This window comes from Bombina bombina, chromosome 6 (assembly GCF_027579735.1).
Source record: "Bombina bombina isolate aBomBom1 chromosome 6, aBomBom1.pri, whole genome shotgun sequence".
In the NCBI taxonomy this organism is placed as follows: Eukaryota; Metazoa; Chordata; class Amphibia; order Anura; family Bombinatoridae; genus Bombina; species Bombina bombina.
In genome coordinates this window covers 814,454,582-814,472,937 of record NC_069504.1, presented here as the reverse complement: position 1 = coordinate 814,472,937, position 18,356 = coordinate 814,454,582, and the positions used below count along the sequence as shown (strand labels likewise).

Here is an 18,356-nt window from a genome sequence, read left to right as displayed (position 1 = left end):
CTGCCAGTACCTAAGATGGTGATGACCAGTGGGGGATGAGGGCGGGAAGAGAGCTGTTTGGGATGGATCAGGCGGTGGGAGGTGTCAGGTGGGAGGGTAATCTCTACACTAAAGATAACATTAACGCCACAGTTGGCTGCCTTCTAATTGCCAAAAACAAATGGCAAAGCAATGTGTGTATTTCTGAACAAAGGGGATCCCAGAGAAGCTTTTACAATCATTTGTGCCATGATTGCACAAGCGGTATGTAAATTGCTTTTTCACAAACTTTTTTTTTTTTAATATGATTGCATTTGGCTGTAAAATGGTGGCATGAAATATACCAAAATGTGCCTAGATCAATACCTTGGGTTGTCGGAAAGTCCTGGTAGTGAAGGGGTTAAACGTGCTACAGCAACAACCAAAAATTAGATTACGTGGTATTATAACTGCCTTCTTTGGAATGACAATGGTGAATGACAAAGTGGATTTTATGGGATGTAAAGTTAAAACTGTTATAGCAACAAAACTGAGAAATATCAGACATTTACCTGATCTACTGAAAGTTAAGACAAAGCAGGTATAATTCCACGTAATCTAGCTTTCAATATCTGCTGCTGTACTTTAGACAAATCCGTTATTTATTTGATATACTCCCCTAGGTCTGTTGCTATAGCACTTTTAACATTATATCCCATCAGTCTATAAGCATTCTATTTTGTCATTCACCATTTTCATTCCATAGAAACCAGCTATAATCCCACATATACAGTGGGTAGATAATACATGTCTCATAGTTGAATTGCTATAGCATTTTAAGTTTGGATCCTATTAAAGTCTATGGGCATTCCATTTTGACATTCACCCTTGTCATTCCATAGAAATGAGATATAATCGCATGTAATCTCACTTTTTAGAATATTCTGCTGTACTTGGGGAACATATCTGCTAAATTTCTATGTAATCTATCAGTTTTTGTTGCTATAGCATTTTAACTTTACTTCTCATTGGTCTATGGGGCATTCCATTTTGACATGCACCCTTGTCATTCCTTTTAATAAATCTCATTAACCTATATATAATCACCTAGAAGTTAAATTTATAGCATAAATATCTAAACCGTATAAATAAACACCACCTTATTATCAAATATAACCTATAAATTGTCAATATACCTGTACTACAAAGCTAAAACTTTGTTTATAACGAATGTTCCTCCTGTTGCTCTAACTTTCATAAAAGTACCCTGTAGCACTTTAAACAATTTTGCCAAAATATCTTCCTGCTGTACCTTCTATTGTTAGATCAGATATCGCCTTCATATATACACTTGACTATGCTTTGTTTTCCAATATATTCTTTAATATAACATTTTTTTTCTTATCTGCTCTCCAGCTTCCGAGCCAGAAGCTTTGCCTCAATCTATGCTTCCTCTTAAAAGTATGACGCCATATCTCCGTCCCAGACAAACACCCCTGTCTCTTCCTCGTAATGCATATGATTCGCTGACTCCCAGCACTGCAAACCTGTTTCGGATGCGAAAACTGACTCCTTCTACCAGGTGCTGGACTAAGATTTGCTTAATTGGGCATTAGCAATATGAGTAGTAATGCACTTTTTTTTTTTCTTGGGAGCTAGAATCAAATTTCTGCACAACTGGAGTGTTTGTTGCTGTTACTGCTTTTATTACTAGCGCTGAACATCATTGGTGTCTACAGAAATATTTTGAGGGTGGGGAGAGGGTTTGATTTTACTGTGGCATAACCTGATGCAATGTGGGGGACTGCAGACAGGAGAGGATATGTATGTCACTCAGAACATAGTCTTTTTATTTAATTAAAAAAAATAATTAAGTCCTGTGAGATTCAATTACAGATTCTCTACATTTTGCCACAATTAAAAAGGCAGAAGCTTCAATAATTTGTTAATTTTGATAGAAATCTGTTCAACAGCAATCCTCAATCTTTCCACCCTCATTGTGTTGGACACTTCTGATTCCTCTTTAAATTCACCAGTTCCTTCTACCTCCCCACCACATGTGCTACAATGGGTCAGTAATGCAGAGGCAGCTAATGCAAACTAATCTTTAGGACTGTATAGCCTTTCACTTTGCTGAGGGGGGGGGGGGGGGGGAGGCTCACACTCACACAAGAGTTTGGCAGCAATTTAATGTGACCTTATATAAATCCTGAGGGGGGCAAAAAACATGTATTAAATATTTTTAAAAGGGCAGTGAAAAATTAGTAACCATATTATTCCACATAAACCTTTATAGTGCTGTAATTCCTAGTGGGGAAAAAAGAAAATATCAAAACAATTAAGGTTAATAAACTTTTTCATGTAACTTCATGCAGATCTGATACAATTTCTTTATAGTTAAAGGGACATAATACTCATATGCTAAATCACTTGAAACTGATGCAGTATAACTGTAAAAAGCTGACAGGAAAATATCACCTGAGCATCTCTATGTATAAAAGGAAGATATTTTACCTCACAATCTCCTCAGCTAAGCAGAGTAAGTTCTGTGTAAAAAGTTATACTCGGCTGCTGCTCAGCTGCAGGTAAAAAAAAAATAATGAAGAAATAAACAGCAGCCAATCAACATCAACAGTGCTGAGGTCATGAACTCTTACTGTGATCTCATGAAATTTCACTTAACTCTCATGAGATTTCATTGTAAACTTCCTTACACTGAATAGGGAAATAAGATGAGTGTGCACGAAAGCTCGCTCCTTCTACTGTCCCAGGACAGACATACTGATATGCTGCTTAGAAGTCCTTTGCAATGGGATGTGGCTACTGAGAAACTTTTGAGGTAAAATATCTTTCTTTTTTACATAGAGATGTCCAGGTGATATTTTCTAGTCAGCTTTTTACAGCTATGCTGCATCACTTTCAAGTGTTTACACATTTGGGTATTATGGCCCTTTAATGGCTAAATTATTGGTTTAATAATGGGTTTTAATGTGTTTTTTTTTTTTTTTTAAAGTCCCTTTTCTGGAAAGAGGGAACATGGAAGATTAGAAAGATTGTCTCTTTATAATTCACTGCATAATGCTGAACATATTTGTGAAGTGAGAGATTCAACTTGTGGACATGAAAACTCCAAGAATTGTAACTGCTATGAAATATCTGTTAATCAGAAGAGGACTAGAGTTGGTTCTGAAGATGATTGCACCCAGTCTAGAGATGAAAAAAGAGAAACCATGGAAGACCAAGAACATTCAGTCTGTGAGGAGAGAGCATGTTGTAGAGAAAGCTCTGAAATCCTTGAACAGGACTCCCTATGTAAAACGTCCTCTGTCCATGAGCGGGATACTAAATACTATAAGGAAGTATCTTCTCCTATAGATGATTCCCGCTACAACTTTAAGTGTGATGAAGTCTTGAGTCAATTTGTGAATGACCTAGGCAAAAGCAGCAGATTAAGTCTGCCAGGAGAGGCCTCTTTGCATAATTCAATCCAATGTAGAAATTGCTCCAAAGAGAGAAGCTGCACTTCAGACAGATGCATGAGGAGTTCAAAAGAGAATCTTCTTTCTACAGGACTCCACAAAAGTTGTTCAAATGAAACCCTTCAACTAGCAGAAAGACAGAGGAGTAACTCAAGAGAGGTCCTTAATTCAACCACAATCCATAGGAGTCGTTCAAGAGATTCACTTAATATTAATGACTGCTTTGTAGATCACATAAGAGAAGGTGTTCATCCAACCGATACCTGCAAAACTCTTTCAAGAGCTGACCGTCATTCTTCTGAGAATTCCAAGGGTGATTCAAACGAAACTCCTCACTGTACAGACAACCATAGAAGACAGTCAGTTGAGATGTTATATACTACTGACAGTTGTAGGAGGTTGAGAAACCAGATTAAAGCTACAGAACTCTCTAGGAGAAAGACCCTAGAAGCCTTTGATCATGTAGATCCCTGTAGAAGTAAATCAAGAGAAAACCTTTACCTTACAGATAGTTGCAGGGGTCGCTTAAGAGATGAGCATTATCTTAAAGAAATGCACAGGAATCGCTCAAGAGAGACACTTCATGCCACAGACTGTCATAGGATTCCTGCCAGAGAGGATATGCATTGTTCAGATAATTGTAGAAATATGAGAGGTACCTCTTGTCCTACAGATGGCCACCGTAGACTTTCTAGAGAGTATCTACACTGTACAGACAGCTGTAGGAGTCGGGCAAAGGAGATGTATCCTAACGACTGTAAGAGTAATGAGAGACTATCTTATCACCGGAGAGTGTCAGGTCATCACAGAGACTCTCTCTACACATCTGGGCCTGGAAGATCACCTCTCCACCTTCGCAGCTCTTGCCCCTCAGCTTTGACTCCAAAGTATCCCCCCTCTTACATCTGTGCTGACTTGCTCAGCCAGTTCCTGGACTGTTCTTCATAAGCAAATGTGAACTGCATATGGCACTGTATAATGGAGAGGGTTAAAATGAGTATATAAATGCTATAGTTTTAACTTATTGTTGCCTCCTTGTTTAAGGCTTGTGGTATGTCCCTATTCCAAAGGCACCTGTCAGTAACTTTATTTTAACATTTTTTTCCTGCCAAGACTGTAAATATGTGTATATGGCAGCAAAAATGTCTCTCTAAAAAATCACTGTTCACATAGAATGAATATTTTCTGTAAAATCACAATCTTTTTTTTTTTGTTTGCATTCCAATAAACTCACCTATTCACAAAATGTATTTCATATATTTTTTTTTAATTAATTTTTGTAATATAAACAGTTTTTCCTACTGATCCACTAATAGATTAGGTCTGAAATCCTAATCTAACACCTTACTGTTATATTGGTTCTAAAGAGACTGACACATTGGTTTTGGCTTGCACAGATTTTGACACCCTATACTGATGCTACAGACTAACCCTGGCTTTTTTGACAAGCTTATATATTAAATTCCACAACTCATCTGTGCTATTTTGTATTGTTTGTCTCATCTTTTTCTGTAGTTTTAAATGTAAATGTTCTATTGAAGTTTTCAATAAAGAGATTTTTTTGTTTTGTAATGTTTCCTGAAGTTAAAGTGCCCAATGGTATTTCAGTCATAAAATTGACTTGTTTATGGTAGATTTACTATACAGTATATCAGGGATTTTCACAGCTTCAAATAAGGGTGCCACACATAATTAATGTAGGACTGAGGGGAAATTCCCAAATTGTTAATAGTATTCTCCCCTCCCCCCCCCCCCCCGAATATAAACTTGCTAAGCATTTTTTTTTCTTTCTTAAATTTGCCATACTTTGTAATTTGGGTATCCTACACGTTACAACTGTTCTTTTACACAGATTAACATACCAACAGTATACACAGGGCCGGACTCCGTTGAGTTGGAAGAATGCACATGCCCCATTTTTCTCAAAGCTGATTACTGGGCTACTTCTTCCCCAGAATGAAATTATATTTGTATTAAATAAAACTCCCAGATTGATGTTATAAAGGGACCCTACAACACAATTGCATCCATTAATCCCCCTTTAAATTGTAGCTTTGCAGCCCACTGGGAAATCTCCCGGTATGCTGGTAGGCCAATCCGGCCCTGAGTATACACCAAAAAGTGGTTGCTAAAGTGATATGAAACACACTTTTTTTTTCTTTTTGTGATTCAGACAGAGCATACAGTTTTATGTTTCCAATTTACTTCCATTATCACATTTTAGTTTTACTCCATGATATTCTTTTTTGAATATATACTAAGGTAATTGTCTGGAGCACTGTATGGCAGAAAATTGTGCTGCCTTCTAGTAATCTTGCAAATGGATAACAATCTTAAAAAACTGCTGCTATATTCTCCTGAGCTTACATGCCTGCTTTTAAACAAGATACCAAGAGCAAATTAGAAAGTTGTATAGATTGTATGCTCTATCTGAATCATGAACAATGTTGTATGTGGATAAGGTACAGTAATACATATAATTAGCTGAAACTATTAACAGATGAACACATTTTCGTACTTGTTTTTTTTTTTTGGGGGGGGGGGGAGACTTACATTTTGTAAGTTTGAAAACATCTTTATAGCTAATTGTTTTAGATTTAATCATAGTAATAAGGTTTTACATTCATAGCAATCAATTAAAACCTTTAAATATAATACTATGGTCCTGAACCAAAAGCTCTCTGGGCTGGTGAGATTTAAGAAAACTTTCCAGTTCTTCAATTTCCGTGGTGGAATTATATAAGGCCACTTTTACCTTAAAACATGGTGTCTTGCTGAGGTGTGTATACTGCATTTTTGTATGGGAATGAGATGCATACATTACAAAAGTGTACAATGAAAATTGTAATTTAAAAATCATACAAAATGAATAATTAAACCATTCACACTCAAGATTTTATTTTTATTATTAAATGTTTTTTTTTTGAGGTTCAATGCAGGCATACAGATTGCATATGGCAAATAACATGTAAAAATACATTTGTCTCAGAATCTAATCAGTGTAAAGGAACAAAACGATTTAAAGAAACATTACATAGTTGTAATAATATTGACATTTAGCATACATTTTGCCGTCAAAACTATATACCCTACATACATCATCTGAGGTCACTCTTGGACCACCTAGTACTATAAGTAAATCAATGCAATGGAAGGTAGTTATGTACCATAGGAGACCACTCGCGGGTCTCAATTCGGGAACCTCAGTGTGTTTTTCTTAGACATAACTATATGTCTCAGAGACTGGAGCTTCTGAAAGTGTAGCTATGATATGAGAACATATAGGGGTGGAGGGGAATATTGTTAAAGAAGTTTCATAAGATATCTAGAATAATAATTGGGGGATAGGTCTATAGGATACATTTTTCCTTTTATTACTTCCTTAAAATATAAGGGGGGGAGGAGATCTATTACTTGTAATATTTAGCTTAAAGGGACACTGAACCCAAATTTTTTCATTAGTGATTCATATAGAGCATGAAATTTTAAGCAACTTTCTAATTCACTCCTATTATCACATTTTCTTTATTCTCTTGGTATCTTTATTTGAAATGCAAGAATGTAAGTTTAGATGCCGGTCCATTTTTTGGTGAACAACCTAGGTTGTCCTTGCTGATTGGTAGATAAATTCATCCTCCAATCAAAAACTGCTGTCCAGAGTTCTGAACCAAGAAAAAGTCTTAGATGCCTTCTTTTTCAAATAAAGATAGCAAGAGAACAAAGAAACATTGATAATAGGAGTAAATTAGAAAGTTGCTTAAAATTGCATGCTCTATCATGAGAGAAAAAAAATTGGGTTCAGTGTCCCTTTAACGTTAGTGAGTTACATAAATTTGGGAACCACTGAATTCATATGAGGCTCCACTAGAGGCACTGTAAATTAGATCAGATAGGCAGTATTTGGCGCAAACTATGTGGTGGCATATATGGATACATACACTATGGGCCCCAACGAGAGGTTATATAATGTGTGTAGAGATCCCTAACTATTTTCATGTAGCAGAGGAGTCTGTGTACATATGAGTTCATCTAACTAACCGTAGATTTGAGAGGTCCATTGCTGGTTTTTCAGTAGCTCAAAATCCTGCGGGGAGAACATTATGGGGACAGCGAATAAAAAGATGTAAAGCGTTTATCTGCATTTAGTCTATAATGGGTATACATCATAAGGCATTCATAGCATGCAGAGGAAGCTTATAGAGAGTAGAACCAAAGGATCTTAATAATACTCTGCTAATATGAGGCTGAAAGACCCCGATTCAACTGTGGCATTTCACATATATGACTGCCCTGGCCGCAGGCAGCCTACTTATATGGGTGCCATGTGTCTAATATCTATTAAGAGCTAGGAGGACCTAACCAGTATAGAGCCTATATTGTGATGATTATACTAACATATACTTTATGATGCCTTTTGTAATAAGCTCATGTTTATAGCCATACTTTCTATTCTTCCCCTTCTATGTTAGTATTGCCGGTATTATATTAGGGAGTTCTGTAGTATTATTGACCCTAATGAAATATATATAATCTAAATGTGTATAGGGATCCATAGCAGGACAGAAGTGTATCAATTTATACTAGAGCCATATCTGGGTATTATCATTGCTGCAAATGTGACTTACTGGCTTGAATAAAGGCCTAACAGCGTGATCACATTAAAGACTGATAAGATCAAATTAGTTTATGTAAAGGTATAAAATATCTTGCTGCATGCCTATATATCAAAGCTCAACATAGACTTATACATTCAAACTTCTAAGGAGAATATGTAGAGGCCACACAAACTATAGGGATATGAGTGAAACATGCAAAAACGTATAAACCAAATCCAGTGGCAATATCAGAGAAAACAAGCGTATGTGAATAAACCAACATATATAGAAACATTTTTGTCCATGACTTACTCCATTAAGTACTCTCTATAGTAAGTCTAGTAATGAGGGCCTATATGGAACAACCCATGGAGTGCATGTGAGAAGTAATAAGATAGAGGATCACATCTTACTAAAGATGTATGTAGAATATGCAGATCAGTTCATGTATTTTAATAAGAGATTTAGAATCCCTTAAAAGATCTAGTAATTAGACTACCAATGGTATTCTATTAAACTGTAGTTCAATAAGTAGGAGTAATATATGGAATTTTCTCAGCACCTTTTGCACATTAGGGATTATTATTATACGTCTGGGGAGATTGGTAGTTAAAATATAGAATTTATGGACAATATGGGTAATAATATTTAGCATATGATAGTATATATGAACTTTTTAGCATGCATTTTACCTTAGACGTGGGATAAGTAGGATATAGGTCCAAGTGGTGATAAATCTCAAATATCTAAATCCTAAATCAGCCTAACCATGAAGGGCTGGGCTGGTGCCCTATTAAACACATGGCTTCCAGTGAGGAGATTTAAATACACTTTGTAGTAGCTAATCTTCTATTTCTGACACCAAGCCTATAATCATTACATCTCAGCTATGCAAATGACCAATGATTATAGTAACATGTTAGGGCGAAATATTGCTGTATAAAAGACCCAAAACTATTGGAGGGTAATTTCCAACTGAATATTAAGCTGAACTTCATGTTTGTACAAAATAGTATGAACTTATAAACATCCTGCAAGAATAAAACCAAAGAGAGCTACTAGCTGCAGTCAAGTACAGATTCCCAGTTTAGATTAGCAAGTCCTCATGTATAAGGCACAATGCAGTCAAAACATGAGAGCTCTGAAAGGTGAGAAGGGCACAAAGGGCCCTATTCGATACCAAGCCTGCACTGCGCCCCAGGAATAGCTAGTTTAGCATCATATGTACCAGCTTGTAAGTCGCAGACGTCTGAGAGAATTTCAATATCTCCCCAAAGATGAGACCCACACCGCTGGCTCACCAGATGCCGATGTTTAATATTTACTGTGGGCGTTATGTGGAGTCCTCCATGTTCCAAAACAATGCTGAAAGGCCATGGGGAGGAGAAGATAGGTGCCCAAATAGATATAGGTAGAGTATCAAACTTTGCATTATCCTCCTCCTTTATGCGCTGTTATATTTTCATTGTAAGAGGTATCGACTGCCTGTATCTGTAAGGAGTTTACTTTTGTATGTGGTATAGTTGCGGTTTGCTTACAATCTGCAAACCCTTCATGCGAGAAAGCCATAAGGTTAACATTGTCAGCCACACCAGACAGCGGTTCCTCTTCTAACATGTCACTCGGATCCGAGTGACATGTCTCTGCATCTTTATGTGGTGTTAACGATCGCTCCAGATTTATGAAATGATCGTCCAAGAGCCGCAAAATTTCTTCCTCCCATGCAGGCAGCGCCATGTTGACTAACCTCAGATTGTATTTGAGGAGGGGTTGGTAAAATCAACTCCGTGGCTGTTAATGGATCTCAGCATGTCCAAAGGATCCCCTCTAGTACTATAGTCCCGTACCTTAATTCTCAGACTCGGACCACTTGATACTGCAGCACTAAATCTCCCCAGGTTCAGGTACTGGTCCCCAGCAGCTTATGGACTTCTCCTATGGCTGTGTCGTGGTTGTCCTTGGTATGCACCCATATTAAGCAAACTTGCCACTCAATGTGTGCTGTTCACAAAGATCAGGACTGATCTTGCAGTTATAGTTGCTGATGGCTCAACAAATAACCACGTGAGGAGTATGCCGCTCCATGTACTCTCTGTGTGAGTCTGGAAGAGTGCAGCTTTGGTTGGCACAGAATTACCCTGACACATAGTATCTGGGGTATGATGTTAGGAGCTGGTAGAGAGCTGAAATCTATAGAATTTTAATGAAATTTTATTGAGCTCCTCTTAGCTGCGTCTGCCTTCATTGATGGTCAAGCACTGCCCCAGGATTTTTTCTTTTTTGATAAGGGGCATTAAAAATCATAAGAACTGTTCACTAAAATGTAATAATTATATGCAAATTACAGAAATCTTATTAAATATGCACAAAATTGTAATTTAAGTACACCGGATGTGCAAAAACATAGCAATTTGTACTTTATAACTACAAAATACAAAGCTTAAATGGATATTGAACCCAATTTTTTTCTTTCATTATTCAGATAGAGCATGCAATTTTATGCAACTTTCTAATTCACTCCTATTATCAATTTTTATTGCTATCTTTATTTGAAAAAGCAGGAATGTAAGCTTACGAGTTGGCCCATTTTTGGTTTAGACCCTGGATAGCGCTTGCTGATTGGTGGCTAAATGGTATTCACCAATCAGCAAGTACAACCTAGGTGCTGAACCAAAGATGGGCCGGCTCGTAAGCTTACATTCTTGCTTTTTAAAATAAAGATACCAAGAGAACGAAGAAAAATTGAAGGTTTTAAATTAAAAAGTTGCTTAAAATTGCATGCTCTATCTGAATCATGAAAGAAAAAATTGTGGGTTCAGTATCCCTTTAAGTGTAGTTTTTTTTTCTTCATGTAAAATGGTCTGAACCTGTGTGTGTGTTCCATGGGTGTGTATGAAATTTTGTCTCAAATACCTGCGTAATTCTGTAAACGTTTCTACGTACAGATCTCAATTTTCGTTTTAAAAGGTGGCGAGCTTTTATCATAATACACATGAACAAAAAATAATTACTTTGAAAGAAAAACCTATGCATGTGAAAAATAACAGCGGTTTTAGGTAAGGTATCTGTACAGTGCACTGAAAACCATGTAATTTGATTTGTATTGGGTCTAATACACTGGAGTCTCTCTCTGTACTTCATACTCCATTGCAAATTTTTATGTAACACAGTTCTCTCATTATTTCTATGTGAGACCTCTCGACACTTTTGTTTTTTTTAATACAAATAGCATTCCATGAGGGCTACCCCTGCGAGTGTTGGTGTGGAATTTTATAGAAAAGTTTTCTGAGGGCCCTACAAAGAATAGATTTTCTGTTCCTTTAGGATTGAAATCCTGCTGTAAACAGTGGGCTACCTGTATTTCTTATAGAATATGATCATGCAAAAATCACACAATTACAGGCCCCCTCTCAGGTAACAGGGATAAAAGGAGACATTGGGAGTGTAAAAAGGTTGTTCTCCTCTCAATTTTTTTTAATCTCTCATCGTAGAACAGAAAGGTTAGAAGCTACCGGACTTCATTAGGTGAAACACATTTAGGTAAGGTGTTCAAGAATCGTAGATAAGTCCAGATCGATCAGTTAAAGGGACAGTATACACTTATTTCTCTTGTAAGGTGTATCCAGTCCACAGGTTTATCCATTAGTTGTGGGATATTCTCCTTCCCAACAGTAAGTTGCAAGAGGACACCCACAGCAGAGCTGTCTATATAGCTCCTCCCCTAACTGCCACCCCCAGTCATTCTCTTGCAACTCTCGACAAGAAAGGAAGTATCAAGAGATATGTGGTGACTTAGTGTATTTTTACCTTCAATCAAGAGTTTATTTTTAAACGGTACCGGCGTTGTACTGTTTTACTCTCAGGCAGAAATTAGAAGAAGAATTCTGCCTGGAGGTTCGATGATCTTAGCGGTTTGTAACTAAGGTCCATTGCTGTTCTCACACATAACTGAAGAATATGGGAAAACTTCAGTTGGGGGAACGGTCTGCAGATTACCTGCTTTGAGGTATGTTCAGTATTTTTATTTCTAGAGAGATGAATAGCCCCCTGGCAATGTTGGAGTTTTCAAAGATAATTCTATGGGCAGAGGTTCACTCTTGCCATCTCTCAGCTATCCATATCCCAGGAGTAGAGAACTGGGAGGCGGATTTTCTAAGTCGGCAGACTTTTCATCCGGGGGAGTGGGAGCTCCATCCGGAGGTATTTGCCCAGCTGATTCAACTATGGGGCAAACCATAACTGGATCTGATGGCGTCTCGTCAGAACGCCAAGCTTCCTTGTTACGGGTCCAGGTCAAGGGATCCCCAGGCAGCGCTGATAGATGCTCTAGCAGTGCCCTGGTCCTTCAGCCTGGCTTATGTGTTCCCACCATTTCCTCTCCTCCCTTGTCTGATTGCCAAGATCAAGCAGGAGAGAGCTTCAGTGATTTTGATAGCACCTGCGTGGCCACGCAGGACTTGGTATGCAGATCTGGTGGACATGTCATCCCTTCCACCATGGACTCTGCCGCTGAGGCAGGACCTTCTACTCCTAGGTCCATTCAAACATCCAAATCTAATTTCTCTGCGGCTGACTGCTTGGAGATTGAACGATTGATTTTATCAAAATGTGGTTTCTCCGAGTCGGTCATTGATACCTTAATTCAGGCTCGAAAGCCTGTCACCAGGAAAATCTATCACAAGATATGGTGTAAATATCTTCATTGGTGGGAATCCAAGGGTTACTCATGGAGTAAAGTCAGGATTCCTAGGATATTATCCTTTCTCCAAGAAGGATTGGAGAAGGGATTGTCAGCTAGTTCCTTAAAGGGACAGATTTCTGCTCTGTCTATTCTTCTGCACAAGCGTCTGGCAGATGTTCCAGACGTTCAGGTGTTTTGTCAGGCTTTAGTTAGAATCAAGCCTGTGTTTAAACCTGTTGCTCCACCATGGAGTTTAAATTTAGTTCTTAAAGTTCTTCAAGGGGTTCAGTTTGAACCTCTGCATTCCATAGATATTAAGCTTCTATCTTGGAAAGTTCTGTTTTTGGTAGCTATCGCTTCGGCTCGAAGAGTTTCAGAGTTATCTGCCTTACAGTGTGATTACCCTTATCTGATCTTCCATGCAGATAAGGTAGTTTTGCGTACCAAACCTGGGTTTTTTCCTAAGGTGGTATCTAATAAGAATATCAATCAGGAGATTGTTGTTCCGTCACTGTGTCCTAATCCTACTTCAAAGAAGGAACGTCTATTACACAATCTTGACGTGGTTCGTGCTTTAAAGTTTTATTTACAAGCTACTAAGGATTTTCGTCAAACATCTGCATTGTTTGTTGTCTACTCTGGACAGAGGAGAGGCCAAAAGGCTTCGGCATCTTCTCTTTCTTTTTGGCTGAGAAGCATAATCTGTTTCGCTTATGAGACTGCTGGCCAGCAGCCTCCTGAAAGAATTACAGCTCATTCCACTAGAGCGGTAGCTTCCACATGGGCTTTTAAAAATGAGGCCTCTGTTGAACAGATTTGTAAGGCGGCGACTTGGTCTTCGCTTCATACTTTTTCTAAATTCTACAAATTTGATACTTTTGCTTCCTCGGAGGCTATTTTTGGGAGAAAGGTCTTGCAGGCAGTGGTGCCTTCCGTTTAAGTTCCTGCCTTGTCCCTCCCTTCATCCGTGTCCTAAAGCTTTGGTATTGGATGAACCCGTGGACTGGATACACCTTACAAGAGAAAACAAAATTTATGCTTACCTGATAAATTTCTTTCTCTTGTGGTGTATCCAGTCCACGGCCCGCCCTGTCACTTTAAGGCAGGTGTTTTTTATTTTTAAACTACAGTCACCACTGCACCCGATAGTTTCTCCTTTTTCTTGCTTGTCTTCGGTTGAATGACTGGGGGTGGCAGTTAGGGGAGGAGCTATATAGACAGCTCTGCTGTGAGTGTCCTCTTGCAACTTCCTGTTGGGAAGGAGAATATCCCACAAGTAATGGATAAACCCGTGGACTGGATACACCACAAGAGAAAGAAATTTATCAGGTAAGCATAAATTTTGTTTTTCATATAACTGCATGTTATAGACACTACTATAAAGAATAGGATGCACAGATACTGATATAAAAATCCAGTATAAAACTGTTTAAAAACTTACTTAGAAGCTCTCAGTTTAGCTCTGTTGAAAAGGTAGTTGGAAAGCCCACTGCAAGTGGGAAATAAGACACTCCCCCTTCTTTTGCATATGAAAAGACCCTTTACACAAACAGGAGCAAGCTGGAGTAGGTAGCTGACGGTATTCTTATAAAACTTTGGGGCTTGGTTAGGAGTCTAAAAATCAGAGCAATGTTATTTAAAAATAAGCAAAACTATACATTTAAGAAATTAAAAACTTGATGGGCTATGTAAATAGATCATCTACAAAACATTTATTCAAAGAAAAAAATGAGTGTATAATGTCCCTTTAAGTAAGCAAAAAAAATGTGCGTTTGTATGATATAATGCATTTTACTTATTCCTAGAGTAACCAATGTACTTGTTTACAAAAGTTGTTTATTCAGTCACGAAGAACCTTCCAGAACTGAACTGTAAAAATCAGAGTAGGTGGGCTACAGAGCATATATGATCCTAATTTTTCTAGCAAAGTAGATAAGATTAAAGGGACATTATACACATTTTTTATTTGCATACATGTTTTGTAGATTATCTATTTATATAGCCCATAAAGTTTTTTTTTTTTTTTTTTAAATTTATAGTTTTGCTTATTTTTTAAATAACATTGCTTTGACTTTCAGACTCCTAACCAAGCCCCAAAGTTTTAGGAGAATACTGATGTATATCTACTCTAGCTTGCTCCTGCTTGTGTAAAGGGTCTTTTCATATGCAAAAGAAGGGGGGGAGTGTCTTATTTCCCGCTTGTAGTGGGCTTTCCAGCTACCTTTACAAGAGAGCTAAACTGAGATTTTCTAAGTAAGTTTTTAAACAGTTTTATACTGGATTTTTATATCAGTATCTGTGCATTTTATTCTTTATAGTAGCGTCTATTACATGCAGTTATGTGAAAATTGGTGTATACTGTCCCTTTAAGGATGCTCTCCAGATGAAGAGCAGCAAGTTTGGGAATAACATGCACAGTAGAAGCTTTTCTTTATAAAAACAAATAGTTGATCAATGAAACAAACTTCTGAGGTAGTAAGAACTTTCAGTAAGGGAGTTCAAAAGGTCTCTGACAGTGGCGGTTCTGGGGAAGGGGCAAGGGCTGTGAAAGCACCCCCCCATTCTTCTACTTTGCAACCTCATTGGCCTGAGCAGGAGGGTAACAATTACTACTTCCTGCCCCTGTCATGGGCATGTCCCAAAACTACCTAAATACATCCCTGAACCACCTGGCTCTACTCTCAGAACACTGATTCTGCTACCTACCCCTGCCTATGGAACCACCATAACTACACCTCTAGCCACCCTGTCCCCATCTCCTCCTCCAAGGAGTGCTCGCCCTGCATAATTTAAAGGGATAGAAAGGTCAAAAATGAAATGTGTATGGGTGCATTTCCATTTTAAATATTAACATTGTTGTAATATACTAACATTAGCAAAAATTCTTTTTGTAAAAGTTATGACTATTTTTCTGTGGCATACGCACATATCTTAATGCCTTTGCACCAGGATTCAAATGCCACACCACCTCAGATGGTCAGCAGTGGCTTGTATGACACAAGTTATGTCTTCAGAAGTAATACACACCACTGCCAGCTTGCTGAGAACGCATGGTGTTTGAATACTGGTGCTTGGGCTTTCACAGGATATGTGCGTATGCCCTTGAAAAATAGTAATAACTTTTAGTAGAAGTGTTTTTGCTAAAGGAAGTATATTGAAAAAAATGCTTATATTTCAAATTGAAATGCACATTTTATTTTTAACCTTTCTATCCCTGTTTATCGAACCACCATTGGTCTCTGATATAAAGGTTATCTTGAGAATTTTTACATATTGGTAATAATATTTTCAGATTTAATTGGCTTCTTTGTTCTTATCTGTTGTCAAAATCTTACTTTATATGATGCAGTATAGTTGTTTTGCAGGTTGTTTTTTCCCTTTCTCCAAAGCCTTAGGAGTAAGGTATAGCAACCTTATATACAGAGTTCTCCTTTAAAGAGACATAAAACCCAAACATTTCCTTTCATAATTCAGACAGAGCAAACAATTTTAAACAGTTTCCAAATTCCAATTTGTTTAATTCTCTTGATATCCTTTGGTGGAAAAGCAGCAATGCACTACTGGGAACTAGCTAAACACATCAGTTAAACTAGTGACAACAGACATATAAATGCAGCCACCAATCAGCAGCTAGTTACCAGTAGTGCATTGCTGCTGCTGAGCCTACCTAGGTATGCCTTTCAACAAAGGATACCAAGAGGAAAAGCAAATTAGATCAAAAAGTAAATTGCATGCTCTTTCTGAATATTGATGCAAAGATGGCAGCTCTGTGTCCCTTAGGAATGTATATAAATTCCAGGCTTTGTTCCACTGGTCACATCAGACTGTTTCAACCTCTAATAGATAAAATAAACCAAATAGTGCAGTAACTTAATACATTGCAAAAACCAATGCAGTATACTCATAAGATAGTATTTGGTTAACAGCCTTTAGTCTCAAAATCACCAACAAGCCTTTGATGAAAGTACAGATAGATTTATTAGAAAAACAATGATAAAATACCGCTATGTGTTTCAGCAATGATTATGCCTTTCTCAAGAGCAAATAAAATTGTGTTGAATAAGCTGTGATGTCCTAGCAACATAACATCAATATATATGGTGCCAGTCCTGCCTACCTGTATTTCGAAACACCTACTCAACAGGTGCTCTTAAAGGACCATTAAACCCAAAGATTTTCTTTCATGATTCAGGTATAGAATACAATTTTAAACAACATTCCAATTTACTTCTATTATCTAATTTGCTGAAATCTTTAGATATCATTTGTTAAAGAAATAGCAATGCACATTGGTGAGCCAATCACATGAGGCATCTATGTGCAGCCACCAATCAGAAGCTACTGAACCTATCTAGATATGCTTTTCAGGAAAGAATATCAAGAGAATGAAGCAAATTAGATAATAGAAGTAAATTAGAAAGTTGTTTAAATGGTATTCTATATCTGAATCATAAAAGAAAAAATGAGGGTTTAATGTCCCTTTAATGTAGTTTACATCAAAACAGCCTATCCATTTGCATTCATGGGGTATTATAGGTATTAGCCTGAGGAAACAGCCCTATAGAGGCTTAGAAATGTGTTGTTTTTAATAAACACATGGACTTTACTATACACTTGATGCTTTTGGATTTTATCACCCCATACCTTGGTGTTTGATCTCCACAGCAAAACATGTGACACTCCAGTCTGCATTACATGTGGAGGTGCTTTCCATCTTGTAAGTGCAAATCATACCTTATAATTTACCCTTACCATACTGTATCCAGTGAGCTGGACTACTGTGAAGCTCCAGTCTGTCTCAATAGCACCATTGGATGCTCCTCGTTTGTGAGTAACCATTTGTCTCATCTATATTGCTACTTGTTTTGGTGGTACTAGGCCATGGTGGTGCCTTTGTTTTCTTCCTTTTTTATAGATTACCTAAATAATGAAGCAAATTAGATAATAGAAGTAAACTTGAAAGTTTTTTTTTAACCCCTTAAGTGCACCCACAGTTATTATATATTGTTTTCAAAGGGGCAAATTGGGCTGGTTTTTACATTGACATTTGAAACATTGATTTTCTGGACCTATGTTGCATTTGAGACAGTATGGCAGGCCAGGAATACAAATTACCCCATCATGGCATACATTTTGCAAAAGTAGACAACTCAGGGTACTCCAAAAGATAGGCCGAAACGTACGTCTGGGGTTTTGCTGTTTTTTTTGCTCAGAGAGGGATTGCCTGGTATTTCGGGGCTGGACTGTACTGTGAAGTCAGGATCAGACTGATATGCTTCAGGAAAGTTCTTCTCTGTGTAAGGCACATGTTGAGAAAAAAGAGGCTGCTTCTTGGGTGGTAACTAGCCATAGAACAAGCTATTATGCTATTGTTCGTTCTCAGGTTGAGCGCTTCTTTTTATTTATGCAAATTATGACACTTAGGGAAGTCTCCCTAAGCGTGATGCGGGAATCCAGACGTGGACCCGTTGCTCAGTGTGCCTAGAGGGATATGGCTGCACCTCACTGACAAGGCCCACAATAGGCCGAAACATACTTCTGGGGTTTTGCTGTTTCTTTTGTTCAGAGAGGGAGTGCCTGGTATTTCGGGGCTGGACTGTACTGTGAAGTCAGGATCAGACTGATATGCTTCAGGAAAGTTCT

General features: G+C 37.8%; 1 protein-coding gene across 1 annotated transcript in view; it reads left to right on the top strand.

Annotated features, from left to right (window-relative positions):
- Nucleotides 1-3,333, top strand: part of LOC128664645 (afadin- and alpha-actinin-binding protein-like) — a 72,579-nt gene extending 69,246 nt beyond the window's left edge. Inside the window, exons 8-9 of the mRNA XM_053719459.1 lie at nucleotides 1,375-1,540; nucleotides 3,126-3,333. Coding sequence (XP_053575434.1) covers nucleotides 1,375-1,540; nucleotides 3,126-3,333 — 374 coding nt within the window. The remainder of the gene's footprint in view (nucleotides 1-1,374; nucleotides 1,541-3,125) is intronic.
- The last annotated feature ends 15,023 nt before the right edge of the window (nucleotides 3,334-18,356 follow it).